Genomic DNA, 27,194 nt, shown 5'->3' with positions numbered 1-27,194 from the left:
TCGTAAAATTGAGATGTTTCCCCAGGGCTTCGCATGTAGTAAGTGCTCAATAAATGCGACTTAGGATTTTTATACTCTCTGTCCTGGGTTAGGCCCTGGGAAGCTCTTGCCATTCAGGAATTCACCATTTCGTCTTTTCTTTGGGGCCCCACTGCCGGTGACAGATTATTCTGCCCTTTAGGGAGTCCCAGGGTCCATAGTACTTGTGTGTTGGAGGGGGATTGGGTAACTTTTTATGGAAGAATTAAGACATTAAGGGGGGGGGGTATATAATTTTATGAAGGTTGCCAAGTCCCGGAGGGCTTAAATGGGATGTAGGGTTTCTCCCTGTCTGTGGGAAAAGGCTGTGTTATCCATGATGTAATGAAACTGCTGTATGGCCACTGGGGTTTATTGCCCCCATCAGTGAATCTACACTGGTCAAGGACAGCCCCAGGGCAGGTGGCACTGTCCATATGGGCCACAGGGTTCATGGGTTACATTGCACGAGGCCACATGGATTATGGGGCTGCACTGTTCACACTGCTTATGGGAAATTTCCCTATTTATATGGTTGTCTACACAGTGTATATAGGGTTTCCCCAAGTCACGGGAGTTGACCCTCTTGATGGAGGGGTTCACCCAGTGTTGAGGAAGTTATACTGCCTCTGGGATAGACCACACTAATGAGGGAAGACATCAGTTGTGTGGGGCCCACACTGTTTACATGCTGTCTCACCATCTGTATGGGGCTCATGCCATTTACAAGGGTCTCACTGTCTACACTGTTGATGGGCGTTGTGCTCTCTATGTGGATCTCACACTAATTATGAGGCACTCACCATCTATTTGGGGTAAACGCCATTTATAATTGGATCACTGTTGAAATAGGGCTCACACCATTTATGAGGGTCACCTTGTCTATTTGGGGTTTGCAAGAGTCCCACTGCCTCTACTGGGTTCACAGTTTTTTTCTGCATTGCACTATTTGGGGTTCACACTGCCCATTCGAGAATCACACTTCATATCATTTACAGGCATCGTACTGTCTGGATGGGGTTCAGACCACTGGTGGGTGTACACCAGCTCTTTGTGGATTTGGATTCAGTTCACATCAGCTAATACCTGTTGCCAGCCGGTTCTATGGCAGACACGGGCGGAGGCATCGGTGAGAAGGCAATGAACAACCTAGACCGAAGTGCCTGTTTTTTGTGGTGCTGACATTCTGAAGGACAATTGCACCCTTTGTGGGGATTTCTTCTATCTGTGGTGTTCTGCTCCTTAGGGGGCTGCAATGGAGTAACTGCTCCTGAGGGCTTTTCCGTGTGTATGGACTGCACTTGTCGGTGTTGCATTGAGTACTTGGAAGGTCACCATCTACAGATGGGCAAGGTCATTCGTTATAGACTGGGCACTTGCTCTGTGCCAGGCTCTGTGCAAGGCCCTTGGGGGGGGGGGGGAGTACTGCAGGCAACAAAACAGGCAAAAAATCCCTGCCCTCTTGGAGCTGCTGTTGTTGAGGAGGGATCCGACAGTAAGCAAATAAATTATTGAAATGTCAGATGAGAATAAGAGCTCTGGAGAAAAATAACACAGAGAATGGACATGGGAATCTGGGAAGGAGGTTGTGATTTTAAATAGGGTGGTCAGGCAGGGCCTTATGGTGAAGGTGATTTCTGAGTAAAATCCTGCAAGGGATGAGAGATGGAGCTATGCTGACATCCCGAGACAAGAGTAGGCCTGGAATGTTCAAGAAATAGCAAAGATGGTGGAGTATAGCTGGAGTGGGAATGAAGGGCAAAGGTGGGAGGCGAGGTCAGTGAAGGGGGGCCTGGTAGGCCCCTGCAAGGAGTTGGCTGGAGGGTTTTGGGCAGCCAAAGGATGTGAGCTGATTTGGTGGAACCCCTCTGGCTGCCAGGGAGAGCACAAACTATAGGGACTGGTGGCAGAAGGGAGACCAGTGGGGATGAACCCATAATAGAGTTACATTCTCTGTTTGGAGCACCTGTTTATGGTGGTTATACTCTATGGGGGGGGGAGTGTTTGTTTGTATTTCTAAGGGAAGTACAATGTTCATAGAGTATTAATGGATTATTATTACCCATGGGTTTTATGGGTGGGTTCTGTGATTTAAATGGTCCGCAAAATTTCCTTGCCAGGAGGTGACAAATTTGTGAAATGTAGTTACTGTGGGGTCAGACCCTGTCCATGCCTTAGCCTGAAAATAGTGGGATATATGTTATCTGGGTCAGGGCAGTAAATTGGAAGGAGAACCTAGGTCCTTGGCAGTGGGGACTGTCCTCATTGTCTGGACAGAGTTGTTTTCTCTGTGGAGCGTGACTGTTCATCAGAGGCAGGTCTTGGGTCCGTGAGCATCTTCACTTTTCACTGGGCTTTGCACAGTGCACTGGGGGTAGCTCCATGTTTCCTGGAGTCACACAGCCATGGGTAGATGGCATGGGTCTTCAAGGAATGGCCAGTGATGATGAATATTTTCTGTCACAATTCCCCAATATCTGGGCGTTTCACAGAGGAATGGTGGGGATTCACTATTCCTGGGGGTGGATCTCGGTGTTCCCGAATCTAGTGAAGTGTTCAAGAGGGTCCACATTTCTGTAATGGAGTCACACTGGCCCTTGAGGGGTTACAGTATCCATGGACAGTTTTGTGCACCCACAGGAGGTCATGCTGCCCAGGGGACATTTTCACCAGGGACTCACACTCGTCCATGAGACCTGCCCACCATCAGGGTTGTGTTGTGTAGAAACAGTGGGATCAAGTGTCCCTCTGGGTCAGGATATGATTATGCCATTAATAGGCAACTTCTCACTGACAGTGCCATGCATTGATTGTCTACAGTAGGCTGAAGTCTGCAGGGGAAGGGGAGAGGAGCCCAAGGGGTATAGCGTTTGCTCTGCTAATAATTATAACTGGGGCTTATTGCATTTCTTATTTCACAACTCTGATTTCTCACAATAACCCTGTCATATAGGCACTACTAATGTCCCCATATTACAGATGAGGAAGCTGAGTTCAAAGAGGTCAACTTGGCTCTTGTCATAGGCAGGAAGAAGACGTAGGGTTGAAACCCAGGTCTCTCTGGCTCGATGGTGGGAGTGGGGGTGGTCACTGGGGCAATTACACATCTATTATCCATGAAACTTTAGCTTTCCATCCCGGAGGCGGGGGTGTGTGGGTGGGTGGCAAAGGAGGTAGGAAAGCCGAGCGGTTACGAGAGGTGGTTGGGAATCCAATAGATCTGGGTTGCCCCCAACACTTCCTGGCCGCGTAACTTTGGCAGACTGATTTCTGCTTGCACAGCCTCACTTTCTTAATCTGTAAATGGGGATAACAATAGTAATTTCCTCCTGGGGATTTTGTGAGGATGAAATAAGAAGATGCCTCGGACAATGCTTGGCCCAGTGCCCGGCACCTCCTGAGTGCTTGGAATTCAGGAGCTGTAATAATAACGATGATGATGATGATTACTGGACTGCACTGCTCCCAGAGGGTTACAATACCCGTGGGGGAGCTGCATTGTCCGTAGGCAAGGTTACATAATTCCCCAGTGGGGTGACACTTCCCTGAAGGCCTGGGACTCCCCAAGGAGGAGGCCTGATCCTTTTTCTGAGGCACTGGTGAGGAGCTGGACCGGGAACCCAGCAGTGGAGGCTGGGCTTGAGGTCCTAAGAACTCAGCACCGGGCCTCTGCAGGCTGCCCTCCCGGTGACTGTCTCTCCACACCCATCATCTGGGGTTCAGGCTCTCTGAGCATCCCCCTATACTTTCCTCCTTTGGTACCTCAGTCTTTTTTGAGGCTCTGTCTCCAGGCTCATCCTGGGAGTTTGCTTCTATTTGCCCTCTACCCCGCTGCCACGGGCTCCCTGCCTCCAGCAGATCTGGGCTCTGATTTCCGGTTTCCCAGAGCTTCAGGCTCCATCTATCCTCCTTGACCACCACTGGAGAGCAGACTTAACATTTCCCTCTGCTCTGCTTCCATCCTTAAGCCCTGCCTTTCTGACTCCTGGCGACCCCCACCCCTAGTGCCCCACGGGAACACATTTGTTCAGACTTTGGTCGCCCCCTCGCATCCTGGCCCTACCTCCGGAACCCCCTGCCCCAGTGGTGGAGGTGGGGGTACCTCCGGTGCCAGGCATCCCCCCAGAACAGCTGCAGCCTGAGGAATGGGGGGGTGGGATACCTTCCGAATGCATTCTCTCCGGTCACTTCCTTCCCAGCTGGGAGCAGGGCTGTCAGGAAGGCCAAGACCCCAACCTCAGAGAAGAGGAGACGACACAGCCGCCTCCCCATTTCCGATGCTGGGAAATGCTTCCCACCCACTCCACCCCACCCCAGGACAGCTGCCCCCATTCGGGCTCAGGGTTGTGGGGGGGCAGGGTATGGCCAGGCTGGGAAATGCAGAGGTCTGGCTCATCCTCCAAGGTCCTCACCCCACACCCCTGCAGAGAAGGTTCTGCCTCTTCCCCAGAAGGTCATTTTGACCCCTTACCCATAAAAGTTTCTGACGCCCCTTAGGAAGGCCCCATCACACCTCTTACAGGTCCCCAAAGAAACTCCGGATCCCGCAATAGGAGAGAGAGGAGGAGGGGTGGCAGGTCGCGAATTCCGAGGATTTAAGTTATCTGTAGACCTGGAGCCTCCGAGAAGGGTCATAACCCCCGAGACCCGATCGCACCCCCGCCCCCTCCTTCTTCCCTCCCCCCCGCCGCGCGGCCCCTTTAAGCTCAGGGCCGGTCGGTCCTCAGTGGCTGTGCGCCGGCGAGTGTGCGTGCGTGCGTGCGTGCGTGCGTGTGTGTGTGTGTGTGTGTGTGTGTGTGTGTGTGTGAGTGCGCGCGGGGAGGGGGCGGGCGCAGTGTCGCCATGGCGACGCGGCGGTGACGTCGCCGGCCGGGGGGCGTGGGCGTCCCGGCCCCGGAGTGCGATATTAACCCGGGAGGCGGCGGCGGGGAGGGGAGAGGCTCTGAGAGGCGAGGCCGGGTGAGGCGGCGAGGGCGGCCCGACGGGCGCGGGACGGGACGGGGCAGCGCGGGCGCCGGGAGCTGCGGCCGGGAGTCGGGGCGCCTCGCCCCGGGTCCCCCAGCATGAAGACCCCGGCGGACACAGGTGGGGGCGGGGGCAGCACGTGTGAGGGAGACTTGTTGCCCCGGGAAACCGGGCGGAGAAACTTTGGGGGGACTGAAGGGGTCTGGGGGAGCCCGAGTGATCCCCAGTTTCGGGGGACCCCCCCAGCACACGAGACCTGTTGCTTCTCGTGGCGCGAGCTAGGGGTGCTGCCTGGGATCCCCAATTCCCAGCTCCAGGCGGAGTGAGGTGGGTGCTGCATGTCCTGGTCCTGTTCCCTGCCCGGACCCCGCAAGCTGGGCTCTTCTCCACTCTTGGGATCACGGGGGTGGCGGGGTTCCTCCTCCCCCCCGCTCTGTCACGTTGCACTCTGGGGACCGGGACGTGTGCGGAGGGGGGGGTGGTTACTGTCCACGGCGTCCGCTATACCCGGTCCCGCGCTACGCGGTCCAGTCCGTGACCTTCACGGCGGTGCGTGCCCAGCACTGGGTTGGGGGAAATACGGGGGGGCCTTTAGGCAGGAGGGCGTGAGTGGGGAGCCCGGGAGTCGGGGTCCGGGCTGCGCCGCCCCTCCCCCGCCAGTCTCCGCCGACTCCTCGCTCCCCCGCCCGCGCCGAGTCGCAAAGTTCCAAAGCGCAGCCCGAACGTTCGAAAAAGGAACTTTTTGTTTCCGACCTTAGAACGCGCGGCTTTAAGGTGGCTCCGGGGGAGACCTGGGCACCCTCCTCCCGCGCCACCCGGGGCCCGGGATGGAGGAGGGTGAGGGGGCGCGGAGGCTCCCTCCCTTGCCCCCCTCCTTACCCAGCCCTTTGCTTTCGGCGGGCCGTCTTTTCCCTCCGCCCCCCTCTTCCCCGCCAACTTGCTCCTCCTTAAGGGGCCAAGGCTCCCTTCCCCCCTCGGCCGGCGGGCGGGGGGCAGCGGGATTAACACCCCCACACACTCGGACCTTCCCCCCTTCCCCTCCCCCGCCGCCCCCGGGCTCGCGCGGGCTGGACTTTGCGCCGGAACGCTCAGGGGGGAGGGGTCCCAGCCGCCCCCTGCCCATCCACCCCGTCGGAATCCGGCCCGGGGCGGGGACGGGGGAGGGGGAAAGGGGCTGGGCGCCGCTGTTCAAACTTGTTTCCTTCCCCCGGCGGCGGCCGCGGCTGGGGCTCCTGTGTGCGGGTGTGTGCCCCGACCGGCCCACCCGCCCCCCTCTCCGCTGGGAGGGTGGGGGCGGCTCTTAAAGGGCTCCGAGCCCGGCTCCAGAGCCTGGGGATTGGGGCGGAGGAGGGGGCCAGGGGTTGGGCAGGGGTGCTGAGTGCGGTAGGGTCAGTCACGTGCGTCCCACACACTCCCCGGCTCCCACAGGCTCCCGGGCCGCTGGGCCCTGGGGGCCGCAGGAGCGCCCCCTGTCCAAGGAGGGGGCCGAAGCTCCCAGACAACCCCGCCTCGTCTTCCCTCCCCGCTACGGGCCTTCGTCTGGTGGGACCCGCTGGGCCGCTCCCCTAACCCTGTCTTGGGACCGAGCCGTGTACGGGCCCCCTGGCTGGGGGGAGGTGGGGGCCGAACGGCCTCCTACTCGGTCCGTCTGTCTGTCTCCCTCCTGGCCACCCGCCGCACGCGCCTCCATCCGAGCCTCCATCCCGGCCCCTCTCTCCTCTGCCGCGGCTGTTTCCCACTTCCTGTTTTCTTCCCGGCTCTGGCGCCATTCAGGGCTGGCTGGGGTGGGGGAGGTGGTGCCCCCCCCCAGGAGGCCAGCTCGTTCTTCCTCTACCACCACCCCCTCCTTTCCAACCCCCATAGTCCCTTATTAAAAGTTTAGGCGGTCACGTGGAGTTGGGGGGTTGCTCAGGAGTTCTGCCCCCCCCCCCCAGGCTTCCACAGTCTGGGAGAATCCCTGCCCCCGCTTCTGTGGAACCCAGGTGTGCCTTCTGGGACGGGCCATCCTAGCCCTTCCTGTCTGTCTGCTGCCATCCCTGCACCCTGTGTCCCAGTTTCCTGGACTCCTCTCTTGATGTCAGCCGCTCCCCCCCTAACCTCACTGTACCCCAGTGCCCTAGAGATCCTGTACCCCCAAGCTTTCTGGATGCAGGCTCGGTGTTTCCCTGTTTGAAGCACGTGGACCCATATACAACACACACTCACACATGCTCCCCTTGCCTGTGCCTGGCTCCTGGCTCCAAGGCCTGGGGAACAGAGCCCCATTGAGACACCCTGACGTCACCCCCCCCATTCTCCCTCCCCCCACAAAGCCGGGAACAGGCCCTCGTGTATGCTGTGTCCGCTGAGGAGAGCCAGCGTTGGGGTGGGCCTGAGAGTGGGGAGGGTCCCTGCCAGGAGTGGGAACCAGGGTCCCGGCCTTGGGGGAGTTGTTCGGGAGGGGCGTTAGCAAGGGGGCCTGGGACTGTTCCGGGAATGCGGTTTGAGGCCTTTCCAGAGCCCCCCACCTCCTTTCCGAGTTCTCTTTGTGTTGCATGTAGTCTCTCTCACTCCCTCTCTTCTGCAAAGTTTATTTTTAGCCTCCTGCTCCCCCGCTCCCAGGACTGTCGCTGCACACACGTTGCCTGGTTACCGGGACACGGAGGCTGGGGCGGGTGGGCTGGGGCGGGTGGCTTTAATTTGGGGGGGGTGGTGGAAATCAGTACCCCCCCCCACCCCCAGACTGAGGTCTCAGGGGCTTCAGCCCCTCTCCTGGGTCTGGGAGTCAGATTGAGGGCTTACGTGGGAGTAGCATGGAGCTCGGGACCCTGGGGGGCACCCGGAGCTTTTTGGAGGGGTTCGAAGGGTCCATGGGTCTGGAAGCTTGGTCACCTGGATTCTCAAGGGCCTCAGCCCTGAAGGAGACCCTGGGGATTGGGTTCCCCAGCAGGGGGAGGGTGCTGGGTGAAAGCCTGGATTCCCAAGGTGGGTGTAGGGCTATGGATGGTGGGGTGCCTGGAAGGGGTTGCCAGGGAATGGAGCAAGGGCTGCTGTTGCCAGATCCTGTATCTCCTAGCCCTGAGGGGCTGGTTTGGAGCTGGGGTGTCTGGATGGGCTGGGGACCAGGTGAGGAATGCATTACTGGCCACCCCAGCCTACCCAGGGCCAAGGATCAGGGGCCTGGGTCCCAGAGGCAGACAGAGTGAGGTATAGATTTGGAGGGGCTGATCCCTGTGGGAACAGGAACTACTGATCCCCTTTTGGATTCCAGAATGGGGCAAGTCTTTGGAGGAGCCTCAGTGTTGTCCGGAGGTCTCGTTGGGACCTGCTTGGGTGGTGGCCAAAGGAGGGGAGGCCTGGCTGGGACCTGGGCCCCCCACCCATCTTTAGCTGTCCACCTTGGCCTTCTCCCTTCTGTGGCACCAGGGCCCATGCCCTGCCTGCCTTCCTCCCTCCCTCCCTCCCCTTCCCTCCTCCCACTCCTCCATTACCGGCTGCCTAGTGCTGAATTATTGATGGCCCCTGATTACCCGGGGGTTTGGGAAATGACAACAACCGCAACCCCCCCCCACCCCGGGCTGCCCACCTCCTCCAGGGACCAGCCAGCCCACTACCAACCTCTACCCAAGGTTAATGCTGGGGGCGGGCAGGCAGGTGGGCTGAGCAAAAGCTGAGGATGAGAAGGCAGAAGCGGGAAGAGGGTGACGGGCTCCAGTGGTGCCTGTTCAATCTCAGGGCCTGGGCTGGGGGACCCTCCAGGCAGGTTGGGCCCGTGTGCCTGGGTCTGGGGAGGGCGGGGCCGCAGAGCGGGGGTCCAGGGCTTGGGGGGCCCTCTCTCAGACAGTCTGGGTTTCACTCTCCAGGGAAGACAGAAGCCTCTGTGTGTGCAAGCGCTGACCTCATCGTCAACCAGCCACCCCACCCCTCCTGGTCCTTTTAAGAAAAAAAAAAAAAAAATTCCTCCTCTTGGGTCCTGGGGTGGGAGTAGCCCCCCCCACCCCCGTCAGGTCTTGGGAAAAGACCCTGTGTGTTCCTAGCAGGGGACCCAGGAGCTGCAGGTGGGGGGGTGGGGGCACAACTGAATGGGAGTGCAGTGTGTTCTGGGGGGGGGCGCCCCAACCCGCCTGGCCACGTGTGTGTGTCGGCCGCCCCTTCCTGCCCCTCCCCCACTGGCAGCCCTGCCCGCCGGCCTGGCTGGGTGCCTGGCCCCCTGGCACTGGCCCCAGGACCCGCCGCCGACGGTTTCCTGTTTCTCCCGGTGTCGCCGGAGCCGGCTCCAGCTTCCCCTCCCCCCAGCGCCCGTCCAGCCCCCTCTTCCCATGTGGACAGACACGCACTGTCTCCCTCCAACCCGGCTCCCGACTTGGCCGAGGGGAGACGGGATTTCCTCACGTTGAGGGCGGGGTCAGAGGTGGACTGTGGGACTGGGCCCGGAGCCCCGGATGTGGCGCCCTGACCCGGGCCGCTCCCTCCTCCCGTCCCCAGGCTTCGCCTTCCCCGACTGGGCCTACAAGCCGGAGTCGTCCCCGGGCTCGCGGCAGATCCAGCTGTGGCACTTTATCCTGGAGCTGCTGCGGAAGGAGGAGTACCAGGGTGTCATCGCCTGGCAGGGGGACTACGGGGAATTCGTCATCAAGGACCCGGACGAGGTGGCTCGGCTCTGGGGTGTCCGCAAGTGCAAGCCCCAGATGAACTATGACAAGCTGAGCCGGGCCCTGCGGTGAGGAGGGGCGGAGGCCCCTGAGCAGATGCCCCCACCTGTTGGGGAGCCCCTGACTCATGGGAACAGGCTCTTGGGGTTGAATCCTGGCTCTGCCATATCCTAGCTGTGGGGCCTTTGCCCCTTCTTTGAGCCGTTTTGTCCTATAGGGGTGCCCTGAGGATAGCAGACAGTCAGGGGTGCCTGGCTCCCAGCCTGGGGGGACAGACGGTCCCCCACTCTGGGAACTTATTTCTCTCATGTGGCCTGTCTTTCTGGGTCACCCTTTGTGGGCAGCACCTAAGCAAATGCCAAGGCATGGAGGGAGTCTAGATTTGGGCCCCGGTGACTGACATCATGTGTTTCTGCCCCCGCAGCTATTATTATAACAAACGCATTCTGCACAAGACCAAGGGGAAGAGGTTCACCTACAAGTTCAACTTCAACAAACTGGTGCTGGTTAATTACCCTTTCATCGACGTGGGGTTGGCTGGTGAGTATAGGGGCTGGCGGATTTGGCCTCGGAGGGAGGAGAAATTGAGTTCCCAGAGGCGGTGGGGGCTGGGTCTCCCCTCAGGCCTGAGGCCAGACACCCCTGGCTGCCAGCTATCCTCAGGGCACCCCTGTAGGACAAACCAGCTCAGAGAAGGACCAGGATTTGGCCAGAGGCGCACTGACACCCAGCCTCCCCTTTCCCACCAGGGGGTGCGGTGCCCCAGAGCGCCCCACCAGTGCCGTCGGGTGGCAGCCACTTCCGCTTCCCTCCTTCAACGCCCTCTGAGGTGCTGTCGCCCACCGAGGACCCCCGCTCACCACCTGCCTGCTCCTCGTCCTCATCCTCCCTCTTCTCAGCGGTGGTGGCCCGCCGCCTGGGCCGGGGCTCGGTCAGCGACTGTAGCGATGGCACGTCAGAGCTGGAGGAGCCACTGGGAGATGACCCCCGGACCCGAGCGCCCGGCCCCCCGGAGCTGGGTGCCTTCCGCGGGCCCCCTCTGGCCCGCCTGCCCCATGACCCTGGAGTCTTCCGTGTCTACCCTCGTCCCCGGGGTGGCCCTGAGCCCCTCAGCCCCTTCCCAGTGTCGCCCCTGGCTGGGCCTGGCTCCCTGCTGCCCCCTCAGCTCTCACCGGCTCTGCCCATGACGCCCACCCACCTGGCCTACACCCCCTCGCCCACGCTGAGCCCCATGTACCCTGGCGGTGGCGGGGGCCCCAGCGGCTCAGGGGGAGGCTCCCACTTCTCCTTCAGCCCTGAGGACATGAAGCGGTACCTGCAGGCCCACACCCAAAGCGTCTACAACTACCACCTCAGCCCCCGCGCCTTCCTGCACTACCCCGGGCTGGTGGTGCCCCAGCCCCAGCGCCCTGACAAGTGCCCACTGCCGCCCCTGGCACCCGAGACCCCACCGGTGCCCTCCTCGGCCTCGTCCTCCTCCTCCTCCTCCTCCTCCCCATTCAAGTTTAAGCTCCAGCCACCCCCGCTAGGACGTCGGCAGCGGGCAGCTGGGGAGAAGCCTCTGGCGGGCACTGAAAAAGGTGGCCTGGGCATCGGCAGTGGCGGCGGCGGTGGCACTGGCGGGCTGGGCGAGGGGGCGGGGGCGCTGGCTCCACCGCCGCCACCACCACCCCAGATCAAGGTGGAGCCCATCTCGGAAGGCGAGTCAGAGGAGGTGGAGGTGACTGACATCAGCGATGAGGACGAGGAAGATGGGGAGGTGTTCAAGACGCCCCGGGCCCCCCCTGCACCCCCCAAGCCCGAGCCCGGCGAGGTGCCCGGGGCAGCCCAGTGCATGCCCCTCAAGCTGCGCTTCAAGCGGCGCTGGAGTGAAGACTGTCGCCTGGAAGGGGGTGGGGGCACTGCTGGGGGCCTGGAGGATGAGGGTGAGGACAAGAAGGTGCGCGGGGAGGGGCCCGGGGAGGCCGGGGGGCCCCTCACCCCAAGGCGGGTGAGCTCTGACCTCCAGCATGCCACAGCCCAGCTCTCTCTGGAGCACCGAGACTCCTGAGGGCTGTGGGCAGGGCACCCACGTGCCCCCCACCCAGGCTTCTTTTGCTGCCTTAACCCCCCCCTCCCCACCCAGTGCCCTGGAGGTGAGGGCAGCTGTCTTTTCCTTGCCTCCTCCCTTTCCCCTTCCCACATTTTGTATAAAACTTTAATTTCCTTTTTTTTTTTTTTTTAATGGGGTGGGTGGGTGCCCAGGACTGGGGGCTGTCTCCCTGTCTCTGTGGGTTTCTAAGCTCCAGGCAAAGCGGAGGGAGGGGGAGGGAGGGGGGAAGTTAAGGGGGCTGCCGCCATTCTGGGGGATTTTTATTTGAACCGAGGTGTTGGCCTCAATACCCAGGAACTTTTTTATTACAATCTCTTAGGAAGTAAAGCCTTGTCTCCCTCCCTGGCCTCGCCCCCTTGCCCCACAGCCATTCCCAGCCCCAACCCTGCCTTCCTTGCCCCTCCAGGGGCCGTGAGTGCCTGGGTTTCTCATACCCCACAAGGTAACAGCAGGGGAGGGAGGGACAATTTTATGATGAACCAAAAATTCCACGTGGTGGGGGGGTGGGGAGTGGAGGAGGGTGAGGGGTGCCTCTCATGGGCCACAAATCTACAAGTGCCTGCTGTCCCTCTTCCCCCACCCCCAGCACCGGCCCAACACCTATACCCCTAGCTGCTCCTAGGATTGGCCCATGGGCAGGTGGGTGGGGGGTGGGACGGTGGGAATGGGGTGCCCTGAAACCAAACTGGAAGCCCCCTCTGCCTCCCAGCAGGGGCCCCTTGGGTGGGATGGGGGGGGGCTGTGGTCAAGCCTTATTCTGTATTGGGCACAGAGGGTGGTGGGGAGGGAGTGAGGGAGGGACCGCTGGACAATGTATTCCAAACAATAAAACTTTGGACCTTTTGGATGCAGTGATTTGTCCTAGGTGCGGGGCACAGCCTCTCCTTGACTTTGAAGGACGGGTCTGGTCTGGGCCCCCCAGGGGATCTGTGGCCAGAGGGCCTGAGCCCATCTGAGTGGGTCAAGTCTGAGTGGGTCAAATCCGGCCTGGGAAAGGATCTCCTGACCTCATGGCTAGGTAAACCCCAGGGCACACGCTGGCTTGAAAGCTGATCACTGCCCCATTCATTTTGTGGGGTATCCGCTTTTCTTTGAAAGTGCTTTGACTCTACCTCTACCTTGTTGCCTGGGCTCTTCTGCTGGCCTGAAATGCCCTTCCTTTCTGGTTCTGTGAGTCTTCTCTACAACCCCTGGTACCACGGGAGAGCCAGGGGTGGTTTTTTACACCCCCTCGCGTCTCTCTCACAGCACCCTCCTTGGGGTGTTTCTAAGCTAATTTGGGAGTCCTTGGGGACTTAGATCTCACCAGCCACTTTAGTGATCTTTGAGTCCAACCATGGGAACACCCCAAGCCAGCAACTTCACAAAGGTCCGGCTCAATAATTGTGGTGGCCATTGATTGGCCTACTTTGCGCCAAGTGCTTAGCTGGGAGCTTCTTCACCGTCCAGCGAGGTAGGGACAATGGGCACAGTGAAATGACTGACTCGCTCCAGGCCATGAGGCTGTAGGAAGTCGAGCCAGGACTTTAAATGAGAGATGTTTTCCAAAACCCGTGTTCTTTTAACAACGGGAGTTTTCCTCCCTGAAGCCAAGATGGTTGGCTCAAGATCAGGCACTCCATCACAGGACCTGAGAAGTGAAGCTAGAAACCGAGATTAGAGTGCTCTGATGATGGATAAGAGAATGAGCGAGTGAGGAATCCAGGCCGGAAGTGCCCTTAGGAGCCTGACCTCTGCAGTGCAGGTGAGGTGCCTGAGGCCCAGAAAGAGGGAAATGATTTCCCCAAGGCCACACAGCTGCTAAGGGACGTTAGGGCTCGGCCTGTTGAACTGGCTTCAAGATGAAATCCCACCCTGTGCAACCCTGCGGGAGAAAGAACATTGGCTGGGTGACTGCTACCCACTCTTACTTCAACAGTATCTCCTGGCAGCCCAGGATGGGTGGTCCCACATGATGGTTGGCAGTGAAGCAAGGATCCAGGGCTGGGATATTGGTAGGAAATCGAGGCTCCCGTGGTGGCCTGTGGGCAACTGCTCCCTCTCCTGGGTGATGTAAGTCACTCCCTGGGGTGGGGGCCACTGGGAGCGGCTACGCTGGGCTATTTCTGGAAGTTGGGCTGAGGCATGTCTCCTGGCAACACAGATGCAGCTGAGAAATTGTTGGTGGGTGATGGAGAAAGGGAGATGGCATCACCAGGGAGGAAGGGGTAGGACCCTGACTAGTAACTTCAGTCCCTGACCCCGGTGCTGTCCAAGCAACTCTAATCAAGTCTAACATGGATTCAAAAGTCCTTAGCTCCAGAACTGCTCCTGGTCAGGCCACAGTCAAACCCGACTTCTTGCCCCAGATTCTGGCTGAGTGGGATGCCACACGGGCTGGCACCTGGCCTTGAAAACTCCAGTGGCAGCCCCAATCTTTAATGACCTACTTAAATTCATTTGCAGGCCTGAAATGCTAAGTTCCTGGGAGACCACACCCTTGGTCCTTTCCATATCTCCTGAGATCTCTGCTTCCAGGTAGAAAGCCCTTTTAGACCTCTCACCATCTTTCACACGTTCATCCATCCCATCAGAGGTCCTCTTCACACCTATAGCTCCCCAGTACCTCTTCCAACCACCCCCAACCCTATAGGTCCCCAAAATCTCAGTCACCAATAATTTCAGTCTTCCACAGACCTTTTACAGACAGCCCAAGTGTCCTCAGAACTTCTCCAGGGGTCTCCAAAAATTGCTCCCAGGTAACTAAAGCCCATCAAAGACCCTGTCACCTCTCCAGGCACACTTAGGCTCCTCATAAACACTTAAAACCTGTCTTAGCACCCTTCTATGCATGTTCTTAACCCCTATGAATAGCCTGATAGATTCCTTCGGACCGTCGCCTTGAGACTCCCACGGACCCCAGCCCCTTCTGTGGTGGTGGCCCACGCGCGGCCCACTACCCACGACCCGCGGATTCTGATAGTGAAGTAAACTGCCTCTACCCCGCCGCGCTCCGGCCACCGGCCTCAGGGGCGACCTGGGTCGAGGTGCCCAGGCCCTGGGGCTGGCTCAGATTTTTACTTTTAGACTCAGAGCTGCCGTCAGAGGGCAGCAGGCGCCGCTGGGCTAGGAAACTACAACTCCCAGAAAATCCCGCTCCGAGCTGCTCGTGATACAGACGCATGCAGTGAGAAAGGAGAGGAACTGCGCCCACGCTTTGCCTTCAGGATAATGTAGTCCGAAACGGCTGTAGCGCTGTCTTCTGTCCCGTCCCAGGGAACCGTAGCCGCTGGGAAATGCACTCAGGAACAGATCGAGTGGACAGGACCTTCTTGAGGCTTCATAAAGTGCAGGACAGTATGCACTCAGGCTCAGACTGGAGTGAAAGCCAAAGACTCCTTTTCCCAGCATTCCACGAAACGGGAGAGGCTGAGGGCGCGTTCATTCCAGCCACAAGTGTTTCCGGGGCGGGGGTGGGAGGAGACACACAGGAACTCTGTTTCCCAGCGCCCTTTGGGACTACTCTTCTTCCTTGTTTTAATCGATAAATCAGGCAACTTAATGAGCGCACAAAACTTGAGGCTGCTTCTTCCAGCCGGCTTCCTTTTTCTGAGCCCTCCCTGTTCCCGTAATTTAGGAAGCGGAAGACACCGTCTCTTTTACCGCTCAGTTCAGCCTCCTGGTACGACCTGTGTTACTAGAAAATGCTATGCGGAGACTGTAGTGTTTTGGGACGCTGTTGGAAACTTTGTTTCCCAAATTATTTTGTGTTTTTTTTTTGGGGGGGGGGGGTTGCATTTTTCTTTTTCTTCCCGGTATTTAGACATCTGGAAGTTGAAGGAGTGCTTGGACTCCATTTTCCAGTAGTTCCTGGGGATCCCCTTTCTCGGGATCTGGAGGCAGGGAAGAAGACGCTGAAACAGTTTTCTGTATCCACAGAAGACTGCTATTTTTCTTTTCTTTTTTTGCTCACATGCCCCCTGGAGGTACTCATTGGACTCCATTTCCCGGCAAGCCCGGGCAGTTTCGTCTCAGCGAAGGTCAGGATCTGGTCTGGACTATTCCCAGGATGTTTCGGGCTCATGGTAAATGCCTCCCCCAAAGGGGAGGCTGCCTTGAACTCCATTTCCCAGAAGCCACAATGGCTCGCTGTAGAAACATCACTGAAGCCTTGGTGTCAATTACATTTCCCAGCTGGAACTGCGGCCTTGCGTACGGAGGAGGGAGGCGCGATACCGTCTCCCTTTTCTATCTTCGAAACTGCAGCAGCCACTGGAGGCTGAGGGACCACGTGGGACTCCATTTCCCGGCGTGCTTTGGTACCGCTTTACATCCGCAATGCGGTGAGGGCGTGGCAACGACTCCATTTCCCAGCTTGCCTCACGGCCTGATTTCTGCGGTCCACGGGGGCGGACTCAATTTCCTAGGGTGCACCTGGCGCTGGTAGGCATGCTCACCCAATGGACTGAGAGACTGGAGCCCGTTTCTGGTTCCGCATCAGGCTTACGTAGATCACTGATGGAGTGGTTGCGACTACATTTCTGAGGCACATCTCAGGAATCGCCGTTGCTGCTGTGGAGTGAGTTTGCTGCTCAGACTCTACTTCCCGAAGTGCTTTAGGGTCTGCCGTCGTCATAATCGACAGACCGAGTACCCAGGACTCCATTTCCCGGCGTGCCACGCGACTCGCTCTACTGCCCGCGGGCCGAGGGCGGTGACGGCGGCGCGCCGGAGAGGCGGACTGCAGTTCCCGGCGTGCCCCGCGGCGGGCGCTGGGCTGAAGCCGGGACCCGAGCGGTGCGGCCTGGAGGAGGCCGGAGCCCGGGGGAGGCGGCAGCAGCAGCGGCGTCGGGGGCAGCCCGGGCAGCCTGAGCCCCACAGCCTGGGCTTGCGCTCGGCGCCATGAGCGGCGGCGCGCCTTCGGGGGGCGGTCCGGGGGGCTCCGGCCGGGCGCGGACCAGCTCGTTCGCGGAGCCGGGTGGTGGCGGCGGCGGCGGTGGCGGCGGCCCCGGGGGCTCGGCCTCCGGCCCGGGCGGCAGTGGCGGCGGGAAGCCGTCGGTCGGGGCCATGGGTGGGGGCGTGGGGCCCACGAGTTCCGGGGGTGGCCCCAGCGGCAGCGGAGGAACAAGCAGCAGCGGCCCTGGCGCGGGTACCAGCTTCCCGCCGCCCGGAGTGAAGCTGGGCCGTGAGTACTGACGGCGCCCTTGGCGGGTGGAGATCCCGGTTTCCGAGGCCCCTCAAATGTCGATGAGGGTTTTTCATCGAGATAGGAAACCGAGGTCACTGTGCCTCCCCAAACTGGGATCTGAACTCTCTCTCCCAGAGGAAGGGGTGTGGGGGGCACTATCTCTGGGAGGTTAAGTTCAGAATTACTAACCCTCAAAGAAATAAGGGTCACAGGTCTTTGTTTTTCCAGAACCTAAGTCTTTAGATCTTGAGTTCTCGAGTCTTAAAGACAGGAATTTGACGTTCCATCTCTTAGAGAACAAGATCGTTTTTTGCAAATGGGGGTCTCCAGTATATTGTCCTCCTAAAAAAACAAGATTAAGATCACCACCTCCTTCCACAAAAGGATCTCTGAATTTGCTGTTTCTCTGAAAAGGGGGAGCTGGAGTCAACATCATTTAGAAACAGGGATTTGGGATTACTGTGTCCCCAAAGAACAGGGTCATAGCTTTCCAAATTTCGTGTCCTGATCGTCTTCCCTTTTAAAATACAAGGTCTGTTGTCATTGCCCTCTCAAGAGTCTGTGAAACTGTACCTCCAACGGTGGAAATTAATGGTTACTGCTTCTTAGAAATAAGGACAGGTCCCCCAGAAGAGGGATTGAGTGTCACTCCAAGTCCATAGTCACAGCTTATCAAAAAAAGAAAAAGGATTGGTGGGACTCTTTTCACAAAAATAGAATGGAGGGAGGGTCACAGTTCCCCATAGATTATGGTCCAGAGGTCATAACTTTCAGTAATTATTCTGGAGTATGTGTCATTGGCTCTGAAATAAGTCACCATGTAGGGTAATATCCCTCTAAAAGAAGGTGTTGCTGGCTCCCCAAAATGAATTGGGGTCACCAGCTCCACCCAAGAAAAGCAGTCACCATCCCCTAACAATGGCATGAAGGTTTGCTGCCTTTAGAGAATGGAATTTGGGAATTAGAGTTTAGGAATACCCTTCTAAGAATAGAGATTAGGCTCACCATTCTAACAATTTGGTGTTTCTTAGTTAAGGACCATCCATACAGGGAGGGGTGGGGGGCTCTGGACCACCCAGATGAGGTCAGATCAGTGGCTTTTCTAACATGAAAGAATTTGGGTAAGGGGTAACTGTTCCCAAAAAGTAAGGGTCAGGGCACTACCACTCACGTCAGGAGAGGTCCTTCATGCTGTCACCAAGAACCAGTGGTGAAGTTATCAGCTCCATGTGGAAGGACTTAAAGGTCACTATCCGCCAAACTGAGAAACCAAAGGTTAGTGGTTTCCCAGAGTAGGAGTAGGTCAGGGCTCAAGGTTACTGTTCCCTTAAGTGGCAGAGGTTAGGTCAAGCTTTTCCTCAAACAGGAGGAGCCAAAGGTCAGTAAGTCCAAAGTGGATGGATTCAACGTGGGGATGGGGGTGGTGGTGTGGGAGTGTGTCATGTCTTCCACATTAAGAGGGAATAGTGGTTTGTGGCTTATTGAAAATCAGGGGTTAGCCAGTCCTTGAACCCAAAGGAGTTTAGGTGTTAATATACTCTCATATAGGAGAAGGCAGAATTTAGTGTTATACAGAGAGGAGAGGGGAAAGGTCACTGGGAGGGCTCCAGCATCCACCATCCTCAAGGAGAGGGAAGGGATAAAGTTCCCACAGAGACCTCTTTCTCCCCCTGCCCCCAAAGCTCTGGGGGGTGGTTAATGGCCAGAGGGGAAAGAAAGGTCAATGGATTTTGTGTACCCTTTGTCCCCCAGGTGACAGCGGGAAGGTGACCACAGTGGTAGCCACCCTAGGCCAGGGCCCAGAGCGCTCCCAGGAGGTGGCTTACACAGACATCAAGGTGATTGGCAATGGCTCCTTTGGGGTCGTGTACCAGGCACGGCTGGCTGAGACCGGGGAGCTGGTGGCCATCAAGAAGGTTCTCCAGGACAAGAGGTTCAAGGTAGCTTGGGGGAAATCGGGACAAGGAGGTTTGGGGAATGGGCATGACTGGGGAGAGAGCCCCAACGTGGTAGCTGGAGCTTGGGTCTGCGCATGTCCCAGAGGGGAAAGGGAGAAAGAAGGAAATGAGATGCATGTAGGATGGAAAATGTAGAATCCAGGAGAGCCCAGAGCTGACATTTATTGCTTTGTGTAAGGGCTTGTTTAATTTACATAAAAATTCTCTAAGGGTTAAGAGTAGGTATTGTTACTCCCATTCTAAATAGGGGGAAATTGAGACCCAGGTAAGAGAATTGCCCAAGGTCCTGATGTCAAGACTAGAACTTGACCTGTGATATGCTGAAGCATCCTAATCACTAGATCACACTCCTTCTCCAACAGAGAAAGGAAATTGGCTGCTGCCAAGGTCATACTGTGCCCCAGGTGGTCGGCGTGTACAGGTTGAAATCCCACCTGCCCAGTGTTCACCCAGCCGTGCGCCTTTGTGCCTGGCTCTGTCTACCTTGAGATGGAGAGGGAGGGAGCCCTTTTCTCATTCATAAAAAATGTTCTATGAGCTAGTGGAGGTTCAGGGAACTAGACAGGCATGGAGGAGATGGAAGTCAGGGGTGAGTCTGGAGAACTGGCATTTTGGAGTCCAGGCTGGTCTGGGTATAGGAGAAGTGAGTCCGGACTGGAAGGGGAACCAGGTCAGGGCCTGGGTCTTGGCAAGGAGAATTCTTAGGCAGGAGGAGTGCCAGGGTGTCTGCTAGAACTTGATTAGAGTTGAATCTTAGAATGAGAGGGGCCTGAGGGACAGGGGTTCTTAGGCACCAGAGGGGAATAGAGAAAGTGGGAGGATGCTGAGACCAGGTCTTCTGGGAGGCGGCTAAGGGTTGGAAGCCTAGAGTCTGGGAAACAAGCAAAGGATTCAAAGCCCCCAGAAGCCTCTGTGGGAAGCCATAGGGAGTGGTGGAGACCAGAGTGAACGAGATGGCCACTGCTCTTCTGCTGTTGCTTGGACCATGCAGGCAGGCAGGCCCCATGGATCAGATCTTCTGATTATTTCAAGAGAAGCTGGGAATCGGGATTTATATGTGAAGTCTTTTGATTTTTAAATGTCAGCAACAAATTGAAAAAATACAAAAAGTAGACCAAAGAAAACATCTGTGGTATGGGTTTGGCCCAAAGGCCTCCAGCTTGTGCTGGAGAGGAATAGGCTAAGGATGAGGAGTCAGGGGGCACCCCAGAGGAGCCTTGGAACTGAGACATAGGGAGTAGCTGTCTGGATCTGTCAGCTGGAATGGGGTGCGGAGGGTTGTGGGGAGGCGGTCCTGGGGAGCGGAGCAGAGAGTGTTGGTGGTATTCTGAAGCTCTTTCCCTTTGCCCCCAAGAACCGAGAGCTGCAGATTATGCGTAAACTGGACCACTGCAATATCGTGAGGCTGAGATACTTTTTCTACTCCAGTGGGGAGAAGGTGAGACCTTGGCGGTCAGGGGAAGTAGCTTCCACCTTGTTTTCCTGTCTGCCATTCCCATGAACACCAGTCCTCCTCCTACCCGTTCCCCGCAAACCTTCTTCCCTGCCCCCTTCCCTGCTCTCTTCTCGTGCTGTCTCATACTTCTCTCTTGTTATCTGTAGAAAGATGAGCTCTACCTAAATCTGGTGCTGGAATACGTGCCCGAGACGGTGTACCGGGTGGCCCGCCATTTCACCAAGGCCAAGTTGACCATCCCTATCATCTATGTCAAGGTGGGCAGGCGGGCAGGCTGGGGGTCTGACCTACAAAGCCAGGAGCTCTAGATCCTCCTGGCCTCTGTGGGTGCCCTCATCCTCCAGATTTCTTTTGGTCTCTGGAGGCCTTGGGTACCCTGCCCTGGCTTCTGCACCCATACCTGCCTGGAGATGAAGCTCGCCTATCCAGGGCTATCCAACTTGAAATCAGGGAGGGGGCTGCCCAGGGGCTGAGGAGATTGCAAGGTATTTGCTCAGTTCTATACTGGGAGCTCAGTGGCACCGGTGGTGGTGGGTGGTGGGGTTAGCTCAGAATAAGGGGACAGTGGGGACCAAAAATGCAGAGTTGGAGACACTGAAGTCAGAGTCCAGGCCTTCTGGGCCTTGGCAAAAGGGTGTGGGATGGAGCTAGGGTTGGAGGAAGGTCCAATGAATGTATCTTTACCCATCGTCTGTGCAGGCTCATTCCCCAGTACCATGCCCTGGGTGTTACAGATCCTCAGGACATGTTTAAATGAGTAAACAAATGAAGGAATGAATGATGCTCAGGGAGGAGATGGAGAACAGAGGCTGGAGCTGCCTTGCTGGTTTGGGAAGAGGTGGGTGGGCCCAAGCTTGCTGGAGGCTGCCTGGGGTGTGACTATGCCTCCCTCTGGCTTCACGCCTCTCTGGCCTGGGTGAGCAGATGTGGGTTTCACCAGGGCTTGTTGCTGGGAGGCCTCACCTCCTGGGAGGGGAGTTCTCTGGCTTGGTGGATCTGTCCTGTGGCTGCCTGTATGCTGGGCCCAGCTGAGCCTTGCCCTTGAAGAGCTCTGTTTGCCAGGGTAGCCAGGCATCATCACAGCAACTACCATGCTAGCACAGGGAATTATGGGTACAGGAGGCACCCAGTTTAGCCAGGGTTGGGAGTGAGAAGGAACAGGGGAGGCTTCTGGGAGAAGACCAGCTGCATGGTGAGAGAGCAACATTTCTGGCTGAAGGGAACATGAACAGGGGAGGAGGGGGGCCCAGGAAGCAGGCCAGTGTGTGACAGAGAAACGGCAGTTATTACATACCAGGCACTGGTCTGGGTCCTGGGGGATGCAGCAGTGATCCAAACCCAAGGACGCCCTTTCTCTTGACAACTCATGTTCTAGTCAGTGGGAGGGAGAGTGGCAGGAAAATCAAGCTGGAGAGGAGGTCGGGTCGGGGGTGGTTTCGACTGTCGGATTAAGGAGGCTGAGCTTTTGGCAAGGGGAAAGCTGAGTACCTCACTTCCCAGCCCACTTTCCAACAAGGCCTTCCTGAGGTGTCTGTCCGACACTCATCAGGCTTCCACTGAAGTGTCTGATTAAAGCAGTACTTCTCAAAGCATGGCCCGGGGACTAGCATCAGCATCAGAGGACTTGTTGTGAATGCAAATTCTCGGGCCCCACCATGGACCTACTGACTTAGAGACTCTGGGGGTGGGCCCAGCAGTCCCTGTGTTAACATGCCCTTCACATGACTCTGGTACACACTGAAGTTAGAGAACCAAGGGTTTAAAACAAGGGGCCCCCTGCGGTTGTGTCAGGGCAAGTGGGCTTGGCAGGGCCTCTCGGGCCGAAGTGATGGAGCAGTGTCATGCTCTGTGGAGACAGCTGGGCTGGAGTTCTGCTGTCCCCTGCCTGCCCCAGGTGTACATGTACCAGCTCTTCCGGAGCTTGGCCTACATCCACTCCCAGGGTGTATGTCACCGTGACATCAAGCCCCAGAACCTGCTGGTGGACCCTGACACTGCTGTCCTCAAGCTCTGCGATTTTGGCAGGTGGGCCTGACCTGGGGCATGCTGGGTGGCTGAAGGGAGGGGGTGGGGGAACCCCAACCCTTGCCTTGTGCTTACTTTTCTCTTCCCACAGTGCAAAGCAGCTGGTCCGGGGGGAGCCTAACGTCTCCTACATCTGTTCTCGCTACTACCGGGCCCCTGAACTCATCTTCGGAGCCACTGATTACACCTCATCCATAGGTCAGTGCTGTAGGAGAGTGGGCGTGAGGGTGACAGTCTTGGCAGATTCTGAGTTCTTTCTGTGTGCTTGCTGTATGCCAGGCTCGGCGATCAAGGCTCAACATCTGTCATTTTATTCAGTCCTCGCAAACTTAGGAGGCTGCTGCTGCTGTTAGTGCATTTTACAGAGGAGGGGTCTAAGGCTTAGGGTGGTGGGGCCACCTGCTTGTAGTCACACAGGTGGGACTTGGAGGGTGGATCTGAAAGCTGACCTGGCTCCAGAGTCCGTCCTGGCTCGGGGTCCTCGCAGTTAGCCCTCTGTGCTCTCCGGGGGGAGAGGCTGACGATGACCCGGCGGGAGTCGGGTGGTGAGACCTTGCCACCAGCTTTTCTCATGACCTGCTCACAGGGTCTCTGTTTCCTTCCCTGTTGGTGGGGATGACAGCGCCACCTTCCAGGCTTCAGAGGAAGGCTGGAATGAGGGAATGAGCGTGAAAGGGGTTGCAAGAGACGGTTCATCAGCAGTGGTGCAGAAACTGCGTGTTCCTTAGGTGTGAACTTGTGCTATGGAGGTCAAGTTACAGACCAGGGAGGGGTGAGGTGTGCGGTTACAGCTCTTCCTGCGGGCAGGCTGCAGGCTGTGAGGTGAGAAAGGTAGTCCACAGCGTAAGGATTCACCTTCCTCTGGCCCAGAGAACACTGTTCTAGGTCACTCGGCAGTTTGGGGCCTAGTGCAGTCTGTCGTTAGAGGCAGGGAAAGGGCTTGCTTGGGTCCGAGTGGTGAGAGCAAGCGAGGGCTGGCAACGCACCAGGACTGGCGTGCCGCAAAGGAGGGCAAACCCCAACATCCAGCATTCCTAAACTGGGAAGGCCCTGGGGCCAGGTGCTTCCTCTCTGAGCCTAGCAGACACCTCTCCCGACAGCCATGAGGAATAAAAGCTTGTGAGGGGCTGGGCATGGTGGCCCTGTGCACTAGCCCTGACGCCCTCCCCCCCAATTCACCTTCAGATGTGTGGTCAGCTGGCTGTGTCCTGGCCGAACTCCTCCTGGGCCAGCCCATCTTCCCTGGGGACAGTGGAGTGGACCAGCTGGTGGAGATCATCAAGGTGAGGGCCTGGCCAGGGTGGGCAGGGGGCAGGGCTGAGGGAGGGGGCTGCCTCTCAGACTTGCCCCTTTCCCTACAGGTGCTGGGGACACCCACCCGGGAGCAGATCCGCGAGATGAACCCCAACTACACGGAGTTCAAGTTCCCCCAGATTAAAGCTCACCCCTGGACAAAGGTGGGGCAGGGCCAGGGGCTCAGACAGCCTGGGTGAGGACTGGGTCCCCCTTGAACAGTTTTCTAGGGAGCAGCTCAACAACTTTCATTAGATTTTAAAGTTTATGGTATTTCCAACACTAAAAGTTGACGACATACAAGTATATTCAAGACTCCAGTGACCCGTTTTGTGGTGGAGAAACCAACGTTCACAGCAGGACTTGAGCTGGCTGCTCGCTGAACATACACTCTCCCTTCAGTGACTGTCCTTTTGGGAAGTGGGCTTGTGGGCGGCAGGCAGGCAGGTGCAGTGGGTGTTGCGGGGCACGGGGGTAGGGCAGTGTTGGTGGCGTCTCTCGCCCTCATGGCCTGTGTCCTCCCTGCCCCCAGGTGTTCAAATCTCGGACGCCGCCTGAGGCCATCGCGCTCTGCTCTAGCCTGCTGGAGTACACCCCCTCCTCAAGGCTCTCCCCGCTGGAAGCCTGTGCCCACAGCTTCTTTGATGAACTCCGAAGTCCTGGAACCCAGCTTCCCAACAACCGCCCACTCCCCCCCCCTCTTCAACTTCAGTCCTGGCGGTGAGGGCACAGCCTGGGATCCGGGGAGCTGGAGGGGCAGCCAAAGACCGTTGTTGAAGAGAGGAGTCAGGGGAGGGGTAGAAGGAAAGCCTGGGCCCACGGGAGGTGTCCCCAGACTCATGGAGCACTGAACCTGCTTCCCCAGCACTCACCTTGAACCTGCCATGTCCTGGGCTCTTTCCACTACTTCATTTAAAGAGTTCTCTGGTGAAAAATGTTCACAACCAACTGGCCTATACCCAGGTCCCCATTTGGTGCCCCTTCCGAACCCTAATTGGGTCTCTGGATGCCTTGCCCTGACGCCACCCTGACTGGGCATGTCAATTCCTGTCTCTAGAACTCTCCATTCAACCATCTCTCAACGCCATTCTCATCCCTCCTCACTTGCGGACCTCGGCAGGCTCCACCACCCTCACTCCGTCCTCACAAGGTGAGTTAGAATCCTTAGGCTGAGGGTAAAGCCACCTTTCTGCAACTGGCGTCTGTGGGCTCTTCTTATGTTCCCTGAGTTTCCCACAGGCATTTGAAGATTGTTCACATATTCATGGTCTAGGAAGATGTGAAAGACCATCTTTGTAGGTCATTGTTGCCTGCATCTGCATTTAAGATGCTAACTGGGAAAGCATGGAGATACATATTTGGCCTGCACAAAAAGTAAAATGTTGAATTTGTGGCCCGCATTTAAGAACTGGCACTATTTCATGTAAAAATCTAGATTTCCTGTTTCCTTTGAGGAAGAAAGAAAATCAGGTTTGGCAATCAAGGGCCAGCCTTTCTTTGCGGCAGTGGTCAGCTGGAGCCGAGCTTGAGTGGGTCTGCCGTGACTCAGGCAATTGCAGTACCCCCCGGCCCTCTGGCTTTTGAGTTTGCAACCCTGGACCAAAAGCGACAGTTTTCAACCCCTAGTGTAGCTCTTCATGCCCAAGTCCTACTCCAGGGCGTGGGGGAGGTGTTCTGAAAGGTAACGACTAACCCTTCCTCTCTCCCCTCCCTTCAGCTTTAGGGGAGCCTCGGCTGGGCTCGGACCGGCAGTCAACCGATGCCACAGCTGCCCTCACTAACTCTTCTTGAGGGCCCCGTCCACCACTCCCCCATTTGGGCGCCCCAAGGAGGGCTGGGACGGGGGCTAGAGCCCACCATGCTCCTCCAGCCCTGGCTGGGCCCCTAGACCAGGGGGCAGGGGTAAACGAGTCCCTGTCCCCACCTCCAGACCCTCCCTCACCAGCCTCACCCCTGCGGTGGGCTTTTTAAGATGATTTTAACTGGTTGTGGGGAGGGAAGAGAAGGAAGGAAAGCTGGGGTTGGAGGCATGAGCACCTTCTGCCCCCCTTGGCTGCCTCCCATCCCACCCAGGCCTCCACTCCCCAGCCCCCTTTCCCTCCTGTGTCCCTTGTAAATAGAACCAGACCAGCCCCTGCCTCCTCCTCCCTTCCTGGCCCCCGGGTGTAAATAGATTGTTATAATTTTTTTCTTAAAGAAAACGTCGATTCGCCCTATCCAACCTGGCCCCTCCCCTCCAAAGCTGTGTCTCCCCTCTGCCCTAAGGTCTCCTCCCTCCTCTCCTACCCTGGGGGGCCAGGGGGTGGGGAGAGCCCCCGACGTCTTAGTTTCCACAGTAAGGTTTGCCTGTGTACAGACCTCCGTTCAATAAATTATTGGCATGAAAACCTGCTTCCTCTCAGGCAGCCTGCTTCCCCAGAGGTGAGGGGGGCTCCTAGGGTCTGTTCTGGGACAGGAAGTGGGCCACATCTGTGTGAAGCCAGGCGGGGCCATCACCCATCTTGCATCTCAGCTCTCTCCTCTGCAAAATGCAGTTGATGAGCTGGGCCTGGCCCCGCACTCGGGGCTAAGGGGAGCCGGCCCCACAGACCTGGCTTAAATCATCAGCTTCTGCTTCGGGCGGGTAGGATTGTCGTCCTCAGGTGACCAAAGAGAATACGGGATCGGAGAGTGAGGGCCACAGAGGTTAAGCAACAGTCCAGACTTGAACAAAGGGCTTTCCCCAAGCTGCCTGCCTCTTCGGGGCCCAGTGGGGCACAGGATGATGAGGGGGGCTCGGGCTAGAACAGCCTGCTTGGAGACTCCACAGGCATGGCCTGGGGGCAGAGGAGTCCTGCTCCCCACAGTCCAGGAAGCCAGGGACAGAAAGACATTCCCAAACCCTAGTAGCTCCACAAGCCTTTGTTTCCTTATCTTCAGCCTACCTGGTCACCCCTTGGTGGTGGTGTGAAGCAACAACCATGGGGAAGTTGAGGCAGAGAGCTTGTTTTTTCCCCCTCACGCTCAGAACATGCTGGGGCCAGATGGTGAGAACCACAGGGAGAGGGAAATGGGATTCTCCACGTGGTGCCAAGCAGTAGGCCTGGTGGAAGGGGGTTTGGGGAGGGGCAATGACGCATCCTTCCCTGGATTGCTTGGGAGAAAAAAGGGAAGGGAATCTCCAACATGTACCCGAGGGAGTTCACCAACTGTTCCTGTGGGGCCTCTGGGCTCCAATTGCTTACACCAGCCCCAGGGGCATCCTACTGCCCAGAACAGACCCTGTTCCTCCCTGTCTGAAACCATCGGGATTTCATCTTTTTGTGAAATGAATACTGCATGCGGGTAGTTGGGGTGAGAGAGGGCTGGCTCTGGGTGAGGGGAGACCTCAGGCTCCAGTGGGCCCCTTCTCCACTCGCATGGAGTCGGCCTCTAAGACCTGCCACTTCCACCCCCAGGGTGCCCTCCTACCCCTCACCCCCCAGCTCTGGCCCTGTCTTCTCCCTCCTGGACTGTTTTCAGTCCCTACCTTGACCCCAGGGAAACCTGAACACCCAGTTATGACCCTGCCCCCCTTGCTCTAATCTTTGAGGCTCCCACTGCCTCAGAC

At 57.6% G+C, this 27,194-nt stretch overlaps 2 protein-coding genes across 3 annotated transcripts; both read left to right on the top strand.

The window, feature by feature from the left end:
• The first annotated feature begins 4,918 nt into the window (after positions 1 to 4,918).
• Positions 4,919 to 11,835, top strand: ERF (ETS2 repressor factor). 2 transcript variants are annotated; one of them, XM_037820646.1, is made up of 4 exons: positions 4,919 to 4,977; positions 9,448 to 9,682; positions 10,039 to 10,154; positions 10,364 to 11,835. In XM_037820646.1, the coding sequence occupies exons 2-4, from the start codon at positions 9,651 to 9,653 to the stop codon at positions 11,662 to 11,664; spliced, it is 1,449 nt and encodes a 482-aa protein (XP_037676574.1). In that variant the 5' UTR covers positions 4,919 to 4,977; positions 9,448 to 9,650; the 3' UTR covers positions 11,665 to 11,835. The 2 variants fall into 2 exon arrangements, with proteins under 2 accessions (XP_037676574.1, XP_037676573.1); XM_037820645.1 differs by having other exon boundaries at positions 4,969 to 5,103.
• Positions 11,836 to 16,222: 4,387 nt separating this feature from the next.
• On the top strand, positions 16,223 to 25,996 carry GSK3A (glycogen synthase kinase 3 alpha). Its single transcript, XM_037820652.1, is given in 12 exon segments — positions 16,223 to 16,870; positions 18,626 to 18,813; positions 20,186 to 20,269; positions 20,434 to 20,544; positions 22,182 to 22,312; positions 22,404 to 22,510; positions 23,498 to 23,595; positions 23,674 to 23,769; positions 24,138 to 24,290; positions 24,292 to 24,325; positions 24,663 to 24,755; positions 25,323 to 25,996. Coding segments are annotated over 12 exon segments (1,452 nt in total). The 5' UTR covers positions 16,223 to 16,587; the 3' UTR covers positions 25,397 to 25,996.
• The last annotated feature ends 1,198 nt before the right edge of the window (positions 25,997 to 27,194 follow it).

The sequence above is a fragment of the Choloepus didactylus genome, chromosome 27 (assembly GCF_015220235.1).
Source record: "Choloepus didactylus isolate mChoDid1 chromosome 27, mChoDid1.pri, whole genome shotgun sequence".
Taxonomy (NCBI): Eukaryota; Metazoa; Chordata; class Mammalia; order Pilosa; family Megalonychidae; genus Choloepus; species Choloepus didactylus.
The sequence above is the reverse complement of the archived record's forward strand: the minus strand, read 5'-3'. Positions and strand labels throughout refer to the sequence as shown.